The sequence below is a fragment of the Vitis vinifera genome, chromosome 16, assembly GCF_030704535.1.
Source record: "Vitis vinifera cultivar Pinot Noir 40024 chromosome 16, ASM3070453v1".
NCBI lineage: Eukaryota > Viridiplantae > Streptophyta > Magnoliopsida > Vitales > Vitaceae > Vitis > Vitis vinifera.
This window is the reverse complement of record NC_081820.1, coordinates 3565166-3582751: the sequence shown is the minus strand read 5'-3', so window position 1 is coordinate 3582751 and position 17586 is coordinate 3565166. Positions and strand designations below refer to the sequence as shown.

General features: G+C 35.4%; 2 protein-coding genes across 2 annotated transcripts; both read left to right on the top strand.

Annotated features, from left to right (window-relative positions):
- Positions 1-427: 427 nt before the first annotated feature.
- LOC104882055 (putative germin-like protein 2-1) lies at positions 428-1745 on the top strand. The gene is made up of 3 exons (XM_059733786.1): positions 428-522; positions 611-777; positions 1189-1745. The coding sequence occupies exons 1-3, from the start codon at positions 428-430 to the stop codon at positions 1743-1745; spliced, it is 819 nt and encodes a 272-aa protein (XP_059589769.1).
- Positions 1746-14822: 13077 nt separating this feature from the next.
- LOC100261880 (putative germin-like protein 2-1) lies at positions 14823-15618 on the top strand. The gene is made up of 2 exons (XM_002270368.3): positions 14823-14952; positions 15044-15618. The coding sequence occupies exons 1-2, from the start codon at positions 14823-14825 to the stop codon at positions 15577-15579; spliced, it is 666 nt and encodes a 221-aa protein (XP_002270404.2). The 3' UTR covers positions 15580-15618.
- The last annotated feature ends 1968 nt before the right edge of the window (positions 15619-17586 follow it).

The following is a 17586-nucleotide window of genomic DNA, read 5'->3' as shown; positions in this document are numbered from 1 at the left end:
GGACAGTAGATCGAACAATATTCATGTTTCATTTGGCTTTAAACTTATAAAACAAAAATTATGATAAAAACAACATTACACTAACTGGTTCAGTTTCGTTCAACAAATTAGACGTCAAAATCTCTATAAACTAAGTTTGAAGTACCAAATTCAATTACCAATTACTCCAACAGCTTACACGGTTGAGTAATGAGCCAATGATATACATTAAGCTGACTGAGACTTTAGAAAAAAAAAACTTTTGTTATAACATATGATCAATGGGCACAAGTTTGCCGATTCTGCAGTGACAGCTGTGAAGCAATCATACTTCAGGGAATTGAGACACTGCATATGCATAACAAACACCTTTATTCTAAGAGGATATGCAAAGTGACATCTAAGTAATCGGTACATTGAAGTGGTATCTATTCATATGAATAGGTAGATGTGCAAGGTGAACCATTCTAATAGGTGTGGTTGTCAGTCCAGAATTGAGATTGAAGATTGGCAACCACATTCTTGTCCAGTTGGAAGGCCTTTGTAAGAACATCAACTGATATTGCTGGCTTTGATCCAAACACTGCACTTGCAATAGTGATCACGCCTGGGTTCTGGCTACTCAATGAAGCAATGGCCACTGCGTTTGTTGTTCCCACATTGAGCTGGAAGTGAATGAGACCTTGTGGGAAGACGAACAGGTCTCCTTTGTAAAGGACCTTGGAGATGAGGCGGTTGTCAGGATTAGAGGTGACAAAGCCCACATAAAGTGTCCCCTCCAAGACAGTGAGGATCTCTGTGGCACGAGGGTGGGTGTGGGGAGGGTTGAGACCATATGGCGCATAGTCAACCCGAGCCAGGGAAACGCCAAGGGTGTTGAGTCCAGGTATCTGTGCCACATTTGCTGGTGTGACCATGGACCCAAGTTGGTTTGATGTATTTCCTGGAAGACGAAGCCCTGAAAAGGAGAAATCATTTGGGGTCGCAAGCTTTGGATCTTGGCAGAATTTCCCATTCACAAACACTGCAAAGCAACAAATATATTAGGACTAACGCAGCCTTGGAAAGATCAATGTATAGGTTAGAGAATGAATCTTAAATGGACAAATATATTAGGACTAACGCAGCCAGCGGCGTTGATTCATTCTCTAACCTATACATTGATCTTTCCAAGGCTGCGTTAGTCCTAATATATTTGTTGCTTTGCAGTGTTTGTGAATGGGAAATTCTGCAAGGATCCAAAGCTTGCAACGCCAAATGATTTCTTCTCTTTGGGGCTTCGTCTTCCAGGGAATACATCAAACAAACTTGGCTCGATGGTCACACCAGCAAACGTGGCACAGATACCTGGACTCAACACCCTTGGCGTTTCCCTGGCTCGGGTTGACTATGCGCCATATGGTCTCAACCCTCCCCACACCCACCCTCGTGCCACAGAGATCCTGACCGTCTTGGAAGGCACACTTTATGTGGGCTTTGTCACCTCTAATCCTGACAACCGCCTCATTTCCAAGGTCCTTCACAAAGGAGACATTTTCGTCTTCCCACAAGGTCTCATTCACTTCCAGCTCAATGTGGGAACAACAAACGCAGTGGCCATTGCTTCATTGAGTAGCCAGAACCCAGGCGTGATCACTATTGCAAATGCAGTGTTTGGATCAAAGCCAGCAATATCAGCTGATGTTCTCACAAAGGCCTTTCAAGTGGACAAGAATGTGGTTGAGTATCTTCAATCTCAGTTCTGGACGGACAACCACACCTACTAGGATGACTGGCCTTGCGGATCCAGCAACTCTTAATAATACCATAAATAGATTGTTTAAATATGCAGCCATCAAGCTTTGCATATCCCTATGAAAATAATTATATATAATTTTCATCAATCAGCTATCCAATAAATTTCATTTTTTTTTCTCATAAATGAAAAGCTCTTGTAAATAGTAATAACCTATGTATGAAAAGAAGAAACTTGCATGAAAAAGGTATAGACTTATCTTTTGTATCTAAAAGTAACTTTAAAATATTAAAAGATTATAATTTAAAACTTTTTAAGAATTTTGTATTTTATATAGAAGTTTTTGGTGTTTGGATGCACTTCTTACTTTTTATTATTAAAATTGAAAATATAAAACTCTTAATATGAGAAGAAGAGGCTTAGGGCCTATTTGGTAACTATTTAAAAAAAAAATAGTTCTTAAAAATAGTTTTTCAGAATAATTTTTAATAACTGTTTTCTAATGTTTTATAGAATAAAAATATGTTTGGAAACTTGAAATATTTTTAACATGTTTTTAATATTTTAAAATATATTTTAGAAATAAATTTTATGTTTAATACTTTATTTTTAATCATTCTGCATGTTTGTATAATTATTTTTTAAAATAGTCATCATAAAACAAGTGAAAACAACTACACCATATTTTATATTTTTAAGAACAGAAAACAAAAAATAGTTTTTGATTGTCAAACGTATTTTCCTTGTTTTTTGTTCTAAAGAACCAAAAACTGTTCTCGAAAACAATTGTCAAATAAACTCTTACCTTTTCTTTTCTTTTTTTTCCAAAATTTTAAAATTTGAGAAAATAAAAAAAAAAATTGCTTTTTAAAATTTTAAAATCTATTTATATATACTTAAATGGCAATAAAATAGTGAAACAAATGGCTGTAAGAAGGGAAGTCAGATTTCAAAGCTGGGGAGATAAGATATCTAGGAAACTGATATGTAATGGGATCGTAATTGTCTTTGTTGTATTGTGGAACTTGAAACAAGTATATCCCACTTGTCATCTTTTTCGTAAGGCTCTTATTCCAATTTGTTGGATATGCAGAAGCTTCAATACCAATTTGTTGGAGTAATATGGTTGAAAGAGAAAACACAAACAATTACAACAGAACATAAAATTAGGGAGAATTTAAAACTTGGGATATTTGGACAATATTGAAAGAATGACCTTCTTTATTTATCTATTTATTTATTTTTAAAATGACTCATTTAGGACAATATTACCTGTGGACCCCGTATTTCGGCTCATGCGCTTCTACTCGTTGGCGAACTCGCTTTTTATTTGAAAAATGATTTATTGTTTAAAAAATGACTTGGAGTTGCCACTTATTTTTGTTTTATTTTTAAAGGGTAAACAAAATAATAAAGAAAACCTTAAGTGTGACTCCTTATTTGGAAAATATGGTATGTGAGAAACCAAATATGGGTTTGGGGGTCAGGTTACTTATCGGGAAGGTACGGTAAAGACCATAGCACCCCTCTAAGTCCCTAAAAACGGGTCTCTACTAAATAAGATGAGGCAGATGTGACAATTGATGAGGAAATCAATGGATACCAATGAAATAATCAAATAATAAAGTGAATCATGCATCAAAATAAGCGAAGTGGGAATGAGATCGTACCTTAACAGCAATTAATAGTACACTATCATAGAAATAGAAACAAGGTTAGCTCAAGTATAAAGTCATCACATGCATATCAAAGAGCAAGACAAAGATCAAGCAATATTCATTAAGCATAATAACTGACAATCAAAGGAGAAAACTCATGTGTAGGGTCCCCACCAAAGCCCAATTTATCTTGCATGAATTAGTCTCACAAATTCCATTATTTTGGAATTATGAAAAATTCATTCTTGCTTATTTAAAAATCAAGAGAAACAAAAAAAAAAATTATTTTAAGATCAAAGAAAAATTTATGAAGGTGTTTGCTTGAAAGAAAAACGCAACAAGCTTATTAAAAACAGGATTTTTGGTGACCCTGAACCTTAAGAAAAGATGAAGAGTGGTAGAATTAAATAAATATTTGAAAATTGGAGTGAAATTAAAATTATTTGAAAGAAAACTAAAGTTTTGAAATTTATTCGAAAATTGAAAGCTCGAAAATTATTTGAAAATTGGTGTTTTCAAAATTAAACTTAAGAATTGGAATTTTGGGAATTAAATTTGAAATAAATTTCAATTTTGAAAATTATTTGAGAATTGGAGTTTTGAGAATTAAATCATGAATTGGAGTTTACGAAATTATTTGAAGATGGTATTTAAAAATAAATAAATAAATAAAATAATAATAATAAACAAATGTGACAATTGGAATTTCGGAAATTGGAAATTAAATTAGGAAATTGGAATTTTGAAGAATTATTTAAAGATGGAATTTTAAAAATAAATAAATAAATAGAATACTAATAATAACAAAAATAATAATGATTAAATAAATAAATGTGAAAATTGAAATTTTGGAAATTGGGAATCAAATTGGAAATCAGAATTTTGAAGAATTATTTAAAGATGGAATTTTAAAAAATAATAATAAAATAATAATAACGAAAATAATAATGATTGAATAAATAAATGTAAAAATTGGAATTTTGGAAATTGGAAATTAAATTTGGAAATTGGAATTTTGAAGAACTTATTTGAGGATCGGAATTTCGAAAAATTATTTGAAAATGGAAATTTAAAAATTAAATTTAAGAAAAGGGAATTTTAAGGAATTATTTGAGAATGAAATTTTTTGAAAATTAGATTTGAAATAAATTGGAGTTTCGAGAATTTATTTGAAGGTGGCATTTTGAAAAATTAAATTTGGAATGTTGGAATTTTCGGAAAATTAAATTTAAAGATTTTGAATATTCGAAAATTAGATTTAAAATTAGAACCTTAGAAAATTATTTCGAGAATTGAACTTTGAAGAATTAAATTTAAAAATTGGAGTTTTGAAAATTAGTTGAAAATCGTAATTTTGGATAATTATTCGGGAATGGAATTTTTATAAAAATTAAATATTTAACATCAAAAGATGAAGAATTAAAAGGACCGAATACTTGGCCCCTTTTGGGTGGTGCATTGAAGGATGCCCATGCATAGCCATGAAACAGAAAACAGAGGAATGCGTAAAAGGGGCAGCCATGCAAGCCGAACAAACTGGGAGCTGAGGAATAATGCAGTCTAGGACCATGCACCGAAGATGGCCCTTCCTGGAGATGGTCTTCCTTTGTTGGCACTGTAGGATGATTTCCAGCTCCTTTACTCTTCTTCTTCCCGGACCGAGGCTGTGACAGGCTCTCTTGGTACTCCTTTCCGGCGTCCTCAGGCTGTGTCGGAACTGGCGCCGGAGAGGATTCATACATCTGTCCGGCCAAGATGTTTGCCTCATTCGCTCAAGAGCTCTTCTCCTTCAGCGTCTTCCTGCTGGTCCTTGCCTTCTTTATCGGAACAGCCATGGGGATTTCAACAACAGTCTCAGCCATGGTTAAAAGAGAGATAGAGAGAGAAAAAAAAAATCCAAAGGGATGGGAAGGACGATGGGTATGGTGGGTATGAAACGAGTGAGGTGAGGTTTGGTGAGATGAGGGTAGCCATGCGCTTATAGTGCTGTGTTATCCATTCTTTCAATGTTGTAAAAGTGCAATATTTTCAAAAGGGCCCCAACAGCACCACTATCCCCACTAAGAGCTGTTGAGCAGGATATGGAAAGAATGGATGATTCCTTCCCATGTCTAGATCTTTTAACATTCCATGAAAAACCAACTGCATCTACAGAATTCCTGATGATATAAACCAATGGCTGAGAAGATCCGGGTGACAAAGATGGGCGAGGAACTATACCAAGCCTAAGAGATCTAGATAACACACTTATGAAACATTGAACAAGTAGCTGCAGTGTAGCATAGGCTTTGCGTATCTAGCATAGAAAATACCTGGACCAAAACGACAAGCTCCTCCTCTGCTCAGCTCGAAATCACCTCCCTATAGCTCCTCTTGCTTACAGCTTCTCCATGGCTTTCAAACTCTTCTTCTCAGTTCTCTCTCACTCTCCCTCATGCTCTCAAAATTTCCCAGAACCCTGAATCTCAGGAAACTAACCCCCCTATCCTTACTCTGTTTTTTTATTTCCTCTGTTTTTTTTTTTTTTTTTTTCTGTTTTTTTGCTCTGTTTTCTCCTTCTCCAGAAATCCTTTCTTCTCACTAAAAAAAAAAATGCATCCGTTCACTCCCTCGTTTCTCTCAAGGCTTCCCCCATTTTCTTCTGTTTTCCTTCCTCTCCAAACTTCTACTAACCCCACCCGTTCCACTGCTCCTTACTCAGGAGAAGTCCCGTCTCGGTGGTCCCAGCCACACGTCCATGCATGGACCCCATCCGTTCCACTGCTTCTTACTCAGGAGAAGTCCCGTCTCAACCACCATGGCAAGGTGGTGGTCCCAGCCACACGTCCATGCATGGACCTTCATGGAAGCTGTCCCCACTTCGAATGAAATGCTCTCCAACTCCTCCTGGTGGTAAAAAATAAAAAGAGAAGAAAGAAGAGAAAAAAAAAAAACTTTCATTTCCTCACAATGACCTTTCTCCCTCATTTCCAAGTCATTTCTTTCTCATTCTTCCAATAAATTTTTCAGGTCTTCTTCAGGGTTTTTGATAATTGTACAGTGAATTTAAAATTAATTTTTTAAAATACAATACAATGAAAACTAATTTCAAATCTACGTCATTTTTTGTCACTTTTAAAGGTGTCTCTTTAAAAGACACCTTACATCATTTTTATATAAATGATACACATTCAAAAAAATTGAATTTACATTGAAGGTGTCTCTTCAAGAGACACCTTCCACAATTTTTATATCAATAACATAAGTTAAAAAAATTTGAATTTATATTAAAAGTATCTCTTTAAGAGACACCTTTTATAATTCTACAAAATCGAATTTATGTTAAAAGTGTATTTTAAATAGACATTTTTCACAGTTTTCATATCAGTTGCATAATAAAAAAATTGAATTTATACTAAAGATGTCTTCTTAAGACACACTTTCTATAATTTCACAAAATTAAATATATATTAAAGATGTCTCTTGAAGAGAGACCTTCAACAATTCTTGCATCAGTCATCCATTAAAATAATTGAATTTATACTAAAAATGTATTTTCAAAAGACACATTTCACAATTCCATAAAATTAAATTTATATTGAAAGGTTTTCCTTCAAGAGACACTTTTAGTATAAATTTAATTTTTTTGATAGATGACTAATATAAAAATTGTGGAAAGTGTTTCTTCAAAAGACACATTTAATATAAATTCAATTTTGTGGAATTGTATAGACTCCTTCAATGTAAATTCATTTTTTTTTTCACTGTGTGACTGATATGAAAATTATCAAAGATGTCTCTTCTAGAGACGCCTTTAGTATTAATTTGATTTTATGGTACTGTGGAAATGATATTTCTTTAGTATAAATTCAAAATTTTTTTAACGTGTATGACTAATAAAAAAATTATGAAAAAGTGTCTTTTGAAGAGACGCCTTTAACATATATTCAATTTTATGGAATTATGAAAGGTGTCTCTTCAAGAGACACCTTTAGTGTAAATTCAATTTTTTTTTTTTAACATTTATGGTTGATATGAAAAATATAGAAGGCGTCTCTTCAAAAAACACCTTTCAAAGTGGCAAAAAGTGCCGTAGATTTGGAATTATTTTTCAAAGTACCATTTTTTAAGAATTATTTTTTAAAACAGCCGTACAAGTAAAAAAAAAGCCCGTCTTCTTCATGCTCTCCCATTGAATTTTTTGATCATTGTTGTTCTTCTTATTTAATATCTTGTCTTTTTTTTTTTTTTTTTTTTTTGGGGGGGGGGGGGGGGGTGATTTTGGAGTTGTTTTTGTTAATATTTTATGTAGTTGTTTTTTGCTGTTATTTTTTGCAATCCTCCTCAAGATTATTTATCATTTTTTTGTATGTTTGGTTAGGGTTTTTTATTTTTTATTTTTTTTATTGTTATTGCAATGTTTTTTTTTTTTTTTAAAGTTGTTTTTGTTGAGATTTTTTGTAGTTGTATTTTGTTGGAGTTTTTCCATTGATTTTTTTTTAATTCCAATATTTCATGGTTATTTTTTGTTTGGTATTTATTTGTAATTGTATTATTGGCCTTTTGTTAGGGTTTTTTCCAAATGTTTACCATTGAGATTTTGGTTGAGCTGTTTTTGCGATGGAATTGTGATTGATGTTTTTTGTGGTGGGATTTAGGTTAGGGTCTTTTATTGAGATTTTTTGCAGTTTCTTTATTAGGTTTTTTTTTTCCATTTAAACTTAACTTCTAAAATGTGAAGATGATGTCATGGATTCTTGCCATCTAATATTTAAGTTCACACATTTAAGTCTGTATGAACATTTTTATCAAATGAAAACTCTACTCTAGTTAAGTTTTTTTTTTAAATAAAACTTAACAACAGTTGAGGTTATTTGTAAATGAAATTGAAAACTTAACCTTAATTAAATTATTTGTAAATGAAATATAGTTTTGGTTACCAATATTGTAATTGAGAACTTAACACTAGTTAAGTTTTTTATAAACCAAACATAACTCCTATGTAGTTCAAGTGAACATGAAATTAATATTTTTTAAATTTGTAAAAAATAAAATATAATCTAAATAAACATCTAAACTAAAAATAATTTCCCTTGAAATTATAAAAATAAAAATAATTTAATCCAAATTAATATTTTTCATATGTGTCTATTAACTCTTCTTTGCTTCTCTTAGCTCATTTTTAACGGTGGGTTGCAATAATGATGTAAAGGTATTACTGGTGAGAGAGACTGAGTGTTGAGCTTTAGGAGGGATCTTATGTCTCTTTGGAGGGAAATAAATAAGGGTAGAAATGTCTAAACAAAGTCATATCTCAAAACAAATTAGAAGATGGGGATAGGTTTTCAATTTCACTTTCATTTTGAGTTACCGGTCCTATTATGGGAAAAGAATTAAGGATCCCGTAATTTGAGGATGATATTTGATTGTATATAGAAGATTATTTTTGATTGATTGTAACTGATACATTTGCACATAGATTCCTAGAATAGGCTAACCAATGCTTTGTATATATGCATCTTCTTCCCTTAAGTTGAATCATCGAATACACACCAGATTTCCAGATTTCCAAAACACTATGTTCTGCTCTGTTTTCTTACATGGTATTAGAGCACCAAACCTGGTGACTCTAAATTCTTCCAAGCGCTTCCGCAACCTATTTCCTCGTTACAGCTGCTGCCATGGACATCAACAAAACGGGATTAACATCATCTAAGGCTACCACAGAAGCTTTAGATCCCTTCTCTCTACACCACTCGGACCACTCGGGTATGGTACTTGTCTCCAAAGTACTTGAAGGAGATAACTACAGCACATGGAGTCGGGCTATGAGGATCAGTTTGAGTGCTAAAGACAAAATTGGATTCGTCACAGGTTCCATTAGGCCAACCTCTTCGACTGATGATAGTTTTTCTTCTTGGCAACGTTGCAATGATATGGTGATCTCATGGTTATTGAATTCCATTCATCCAGACATAGCCAGTAGTGTGATTTATGCCGAAACAACATCAGAAATCTGGGTAGATCTGCGAGAACGTTTTTCATAAGGAAACGATTCAAGAATTCATCAGATCAAGCGAGACATTGTGGAACATAGGCAGGGGCAGCAATCAATTTCGGTTTATTACACAAAGCTTAAAGCTTTTTGGGATGAACTTTCATCCTATCATGAAGTGTTATCCTGCTTTTGTGGAGGATTAGAGAAACTTAAGGAAATGGATGAAAAAGAGAGAGTTATGCAATTTCTCATGGGATTGAATGATAGTTATGCTGCCATTCGTGGACAAATCTTATTGATGCAACCTTTACTCGATACATGCTGAGTTTACTCACTTGTCCTTCAACAAGAAAAACAGGTTGAAGTTTCTCTCAATAATGGGAACAAGAAGCATTATGACATGCTTGCAGATCGGGACAATAAGGCGACTTCAGCACACCAGGTTCAAAAGCAAAAGACTCCACTGAACTGCTCTTATTGTGACCATGATTATCACAGCATTGAGAAGTGTTACTACCTACATGGCTTTCCAATTGGCCACAAGCTTCATGGGAAGAACGTGAAGCCTCCAAATCAACGTCACTCAAATGCAAAACAATGTGAAAGTGGAAACAAATAAGGCTGTGGAGACAGAAGCAAAACTTCTTCCAACAAATGATGGACCAAGGCTCATAGTTGAGGAATATAACCAATTAATGGCTATGATTCGGAAAAACAATGGTGGTAATTCACAACATTTTGCAAATGCCACAGGTATAAATATGCCATCATCCAAAATTATTCTGGATTGCCCACACTCAAATATGTGTTGGATTATTGATAGTAGAGCCACGGATCATGTGACTTCCTCAGCTGAATTATTAAATCCGAAAAATTTGCCCAGAACCACTACCATTAGTTTGCCAGATGGTGGTCAAGCACATATTGAGTCAATTGGTTCATTGCATGTTACCCCCCACATTAAACTTGATGATGTACTCAAAGTTCCACAATTTCAAGTTAATTTACTATCAGTTAGTAAACTAACGCGGGCATTACAATGTATAGTGATGTTCTTTTCCGATTTTTGTGTTGTGCAAGACGCTACTACGAGGAAGACGATTGGCCTGGGCAAGCAACATAATGGCCTCTACTACCTCGCACAAGACCAAAATCCAACCTTGGCTTACGCCATTCACAAACATTATGATCTTTGGCATCAACGTCTTGGGCACCCATCATCCGGTCCTCTTCAAGTTCTTGCTAAAATTAATCCTGAAATTTATTTTGATTCCAAGCATGTTTGTGAAATTTGCCCTTTAGCCAAACAAACTCGTTTGTCCTTTCCATCTAGTTTCATTTCTTCTCACGCATCTTTTGATTTGATACATTATGACATCAGGGGACCACATCGAATAAATTCTCACTCTGGGGCTTGTTATTTCCTAACAATTGTTGATGATCATACTCGATATACTTGGATACATCTCATGAGTTTTAAATTTGAAGCACAAGGGAGATTGCAATCATTCATTTCTTGGGTGGAAACCTAATTTAATCGTTGCATTAAAACTCTTCGAACCGATAATAGGACTGAAATTTCCTCTATGAAACAGTATTTGGATACTAAGGGGATCAATTACCATCATTCATGTGCTTACACCCCCCAACAAAATGGGGTGGTTGAGAGGAAACATCGTCACCTTTTAAATGTGGGAAGAGCTCTTTGTTTTCAAGCAAACTTGCCGTTAAAATTTTGGGGGGAAAGTATTCAAACGGCTTGCTATTTAATCAATCGCTTACCTACACCCCTTCTTTCTCACAAATCGCCATACAAACTTCTCTATAACAAGCTACCTTCATATCATCATCTACGAACTTTTGGATGTCTTTGTTATGCCACCAATCTCTTACCCACACATAAATTTGATCAAAGAGCTCGTCGTTACATATTTGTTGGTTATCCTCTTGGTCAACAGGGTTATCGGGTTTATGATCTTGGAACTAATAAATTCTTTTCTTCCCGAGATGTTGTCTTTCATGAACATATATTTCCGTTCCACACTAATCCACAAGAAGAACAACATGATGTGGTCGTTCTTCCTTTACCACAAACCTCATATGAACCCATAACCACAGAGACAACCAAACCCCAAGCCGATGATCAGCCACCACCCTTGCTTTCATCTCTTGAGTCTACCTCTAATGAACGTACACTTGATCTTGACACCATTGTGTCACCTCCACCTCCTGCTACTCGTCATTCTAACCGCATCAAGCAACTAAATGTCCAACTCCGGAATTTTCATCTCTACCACACCGCCAAGGTTGCTTCCAGCCAATCTTCTTTCTTGTCAAGTACGCGTCACCCTTTGACTCGGTATATTTCCTATGCACAACTCTCACCAAAATATCGGAATTTTGTTTGTACCATCACCACTCTTGTGGAACCTACAACTTATGAACAGGCAGTATTGGATCCAAAATGGCAAGAAGCTATGGCTGCAGAACTCCATGCTCTTGAACAAAATCACACTTGGACACTCGCACCTCTCCCTTCTGGTCATCGTCCAATTGGGTGCAAATGGGTGTATAAGATCAAATATAACTCTGATGGCACAGTTAAGCGATACAAAGCTCGGTTGGTGGCGAAAGGCTTCACTCAACATGAAGGGATTGACTATAAGGAGACCTTTTCTCCTGTGGCTAAGTTAACTACAGTTCGATGTTTACTTGCTATAGCTGCTGTCCAACACTGGTCACTACACCAAATGGATGTTCAAAATGCCTTTCTCCATGGTGATTTGCTTGAAGAAGTCTATATGCAATTGCTGCCCGGTTTTCGTCGATAGGGGGAGACACCTATGGTATGTCGACTCAACAAGTCATTATATGGACTTAAACAAGCCTCCCGTAGCTGGTTTCAAAAATTTTCTCCCACCATTCAGTAAGATGGTTTCCATCAATCAAGGGCTGATTATTCACTTTTCACAAAGATCTCTGGTAATTCTTTCACAACTGTGCTCATCTATGTAGACGACATGATCATCACCGACAATGATGAGAATGTAATTGCAGCTCTTAAGGAGTCTCTCCACACCAAATTTCGCATCAAGGACCTCAGTCAATTACGATATTTCCTTGGTATTGAAGTTGCTCGTTCTATTGATGGTATTTCGATATCCCACCGAAAATACACTCTTGATATTTTAAATGAAGCAGGCTTGCTTGGGGCCAAACCATTGTCGACACCTATGGAAGAAAATAATAAACTCCTGCCCACAGTAGGAGATTTATTGAAGAATCCATCCACTTACAGAAGATTGGTCGGACAACTCATTTATCTTACCATTACAAGGCCAGAGATAAGTTATTCAGTTCACATTTTAAGCCAGTTTATGCAAGAACCAAGAAAGCCTCATTTGGATGTTGTTCATCATCTTTTGCGATATCTTAAAGGTGCACCTGGACAAGGATTATATTTTCCTGCAAAAGGAAATTTGCTACTAAGAGGATTTTGTGATGCAAATTAGGCTCGATGTTCGATCACAAGACGATCTATGACTAGATATTGCATTTTTCTTGGAGGAGCTCTTATTTCATGGAAACCCAAGAAACAGACAACAGTGTCAAAGTCATCAGCTGAATCAGAATATCGGGCAATGACTTCCATTACATGTGAACTTACATGGCTCAAGTATTTGTTGGATGACTTGAAGGTAGAGCACTCGCAACCTGCCAAACTATTCTGTGATAGTAAAGTAGCACTCCATATTGCTGCTAATCCAGTTTACCATGAACGTACCAAGCATATAGAAATCGATTGTCATGTTGTTCGAGAACGAATTCAATCAGGTGCCATAGTAACTGCTCATGTTCCATCGTCTTGCCAGCTTGCTGATTTGTTCACTAAGCCACTCAATTCATCAATTTTTCATTCCCTTCTCAACAAGTTTGGCGTTCTTGACATACACACTCCAACTTGAGGGGGAGTATTATGGGAAAAGAATCATGGATCCCGTAATTTGAGGATGATATTTGATTGTATATAGAAGATTATTTTTGATTGATTGTAACTGATACGTTTGCACATAGATTCCTAGAATAGGCTAACCAATGCTTTGTATATATGCATCTTCTTCCCTTAAGTTGAATCATCGAATACACACCAGATTTCCAGATTTCCAAAACACTCTGTTCTGCTCTATTTTCTTACAGGTCCAAAGAACCCTAAACACTTTTATTGTATTCCACCACTCTCTCTTATAGAAATATTGCATAATCTCTTATTTATTTTTACTTTCACTTAATAAAATTGAAACTCCTAATAATAATGTATGAAACCTTTTAGGATTTAACAGCTCAAAAATAGAAACTAAAATAATCAATAAAAAAAAAAACATATATATATTCTCCCTTCACTTTTAGAAACTAAATATAATTCTATTATTAAGTTGAGGTTATTTGTATAAATTAACCAGTGTCTAGATATATGATGAAATTATATATGAATTAATTCACATTTTGTATAAATTCTAATAAGAGAGCTGGATGAGGAAGATTTCTTTGACTACAACTGAGTAAAAAAACCCAACAAAGTTTTTCAAAAAGACAGGATCAGCTGAGGTATTTCTTTAGCTCCTCTTGGGACTATTTAAGTTTGGGCGTATACATCGTGGGTCCTTGGTGCTTGGTCTCTGTCCGGCATCCCATCATTGATATAAATTAGCTTAATTTGTGCCATAGCCGCCGCAGTGAACAAATCAAAGCAGTGGGAATGTGTTAGATGAACAACTACTTATGATTTTGCCCATTCTGGTCCAACTTTATACGTAATTTAAAACATTAAGTTGGCATGCATTTTATTGAAGTGCTTTTAATTGAAATGGTTTATTTTTTATTTATTTATTAATTTATTTATTATTATTATTATTATTAGTTTGGAGAAATGTATATCGACTGCTTCCGTAGAAAACACCATAAGTCATTTTTCAAAATTTTTAAAAATATTTTCTAACATTACCAAATATCTACTTAATTTTTCTCTAAAAGTACTTTTGTATTAGAAATTATTTCTAATACAAAGGGAAATCTGTTGAGCGACTTGAGTCGCAAAGTTTCTTAAATAAGTAGAACTAGTCTTATATCCTTCCTTAGATCTCTTCTAATTATATATCTAAGTTCTGGCAAAATATTAACATATTCTTCACCTGAAGCAGCCTGGTAGATTGCATGGGACGTGGTCAAAACTATTATATTATAGCAGAATAAAAGAACGAAAAACACACATCTTATATGTCACAGACCTGTTAGCCGGATAGAGATAACATATTCTTTGTGAGTTTTGACTTTTGTTTAATTAATTTTATGAGACTGCTTCAGAGTTGGAACATGTCAGAGACTCTTCATCTATAAATTGACAATCGGGTAATCCACAAAATTGCAAATCAAAGAAATCCGTCAGAGATTACTCGGAGAGAATTCTTTGTATAACATGAAGAAGATGGGAGCTAACACCCTTGCATACGTTGTACTCTTGGCTATGGCATTTTCTTTTGCCTCTGCCTCTGATCCCAGTCCTCTTCAGGACTTCTGTGTAGCTGTTAATGATACAAACGACACTGGTAAAATACTCATGCTCTCTCTAGTATTCTCGTCTATGTATATTGATCTTTCCAAGGCTACATTAGTGCTAATATATTTGCTGCTTTGCAGTGTTTGTGAATGGAAAATTCTGCAGGGATCCAAAGCTTGCAACGCCAAATGATTTCTTCTTTTCAGGGCTTCGTCTTCCAGGGAATACATCAAACAAACTTGGCTCGATGGTCACACCAGCAAACGTGGCACAGATACCTGGACTCAATACCCTTGGCATTTCCCTGGCTCGGGTTGACTATGCGCCATACGGCCTTAACCCTCCCCACATCCACCCTCGAGCTACAGAGATCCTCACTGTCTTGGAGGGGACACTTTATGTGGGCTTTGTCACCTCTAATCCTGAGAACCGCCTCATCTCCAAGGTCCTTTACAAAGGAGACGTGTTCGTCTTCCCACAAGGTCTCATTCACTTCCAGCTAAATGTGGGAACAACAAACGCAGTGGCCATTGCTTCATTGAGTAGCCAGAACCCAGGCGTGATCACCATTGCAAAGGCAGTGTTTGGATCAAAGCCAGCAATATCAGCTGATGTTCTCACAAAGGCCTTCCAAGTGGAGAAGAATGTGGTTGAGTATCTTCAATCTCAGTTCTAGACTGACAACCACAACTACTAGGAGGACGCACCATGCGGATCCAGCTACTCATTATAATACCGTAATAGATTGTTTAAATATGCAACCATCAAGTTTTGCATATCCCTTCGAAATAATTATTTGTAATTTTCATCATTCATCTATCCAATATTATTGATTTCCAACCCACTTGGATACCCAAACTTATTTCCAACACAAATGAATACATGTGTCATATTTATTGATTTCTTTATAAATAGAATTTTTATGATTTTTTTATATTAATTTGCATGATTTTGCGTTCTTTTGAACACACTAGGTGTCAAAAAAGTTCTTTTTCTATTCAATATTTTCTTATTCTGTTACCCCAACCCTACGAGTATGTATCAGAATATATTTTCTATTCTAAGCTATACAGATTTTGCTCCTATAATTAAGCTAACCTGTGAAGGAAAGAAATCTCATTTTTTATAATTACTCTAATTTCCTTTTAATATACAACTCACGCCAACACTGCCCCTCAAGTTGATGCATACGGATCCTTCATGCTCAACTTGATCAGTGAGTTGTGGAAGTCTTTGCTTGACACGACTTTGGTGAGTATATCTGCAAGCTGGTCCTCAGATTTTGACAAATGGAAACCGGATTGTATTAGTCTCTAGGTTATATTTGATGAAGTGTCGATCAACCTCTACATGCTTTGTTCGATCATGTTGAACCCGATTGTGTGAAATGTCTATAGCTGCTTTATTGTCACAAAAGAGGTTCATTTCAGACTTGGGAGCAAAACCGATCTCGGTTAGTAGTCTTTTCAACCAAAGAAGCTCACACAAACCCTTGGCCATCCCACGAAATTCTACCTCTGCACTAGAGAGTGCCACCACCTTTTGTTTCTTACTTCTCCATGTTACAAGGTTTCCACCTACAAATGTGAAATACCCTGATGTCGACTTCCTATCAGAGATGTTCCCAACCCAATCTGCATATGTATAGCCATCAACTCTCACATGATCATTCTTAGAAAACATGAGCCCTTTTCCTAGAGAAGACTTCAAGTACCTTAGTATCCGAATTACAGCCTCCATGTGTTCTTCACTTGGACAATGCATAAATTGACTTACTATACTCACAACATATGCAATATCTGGACGAGTATGAGAGAGATAAATGAGTTTGCCAACTAACCGTTGATATCTTCCCTAGTAACTTGGTTTCTGATTTGGATATATCCCAAGTTTATGATTTTGGACAATTGGGGTATCCACTGGTTTGCACTCCAACAATCCAACTTCAGATAATAAATCTAGAACATATTTTCCTTGGGATAAAAATATGCCTTAGGTTGATCTGGCAACCTCTATCCCAAGGAAATACTTGAGCCCACCTAGATTCTTCATTTTGAATTCACTAGCCAACTACCCTTGGAGCCATGAGATTTCTTCAATATCATCTCCTGTAATGACCATATCATCGACATAGACAATAAGAGTTGTGACTTTTCCTTGCTGTTTTTTTAGAAACAAAGTGTGGTTTGCATTGCTCTGTTGGAAACCATATTTCTTCATTGCCAAGCTGAATTGCCCGAACCATGCCCGTGGCGATTGTTTTAACCCATACAAGGCTTGTTGCAACTTACACACCTCATTAGTTCCCATGGTCACTGAGTAGCCTGGAGGGATGTCCATATAAACTTCTTCTTCAAGCCTGTCATAAAGGAAGGCATTTTTCACGTTAAAGTGATGTAGTGGCCAATTTAAATTTGTTGCAAGAGATATCAACACTCTAACAGTATTTAATTTAGCTACTTGTGAAAAAGTATCTTGATAGTCTATACCATATGTTTGAGTATACCCTTTTGCCACGAGTCTTGCCTTGTATCTTACTATAGATCAGTCAGCTTTGTGTTTAATGGAAAACACCCACTTGCACCCCACTATTTTTTTCCCTTCTGGTATTGGCACTAGATTCCATATCTTGTTCTTCATTAGTGCCTCCATTTCATCTTTGATTGCCTGAGTCCACTTCTGG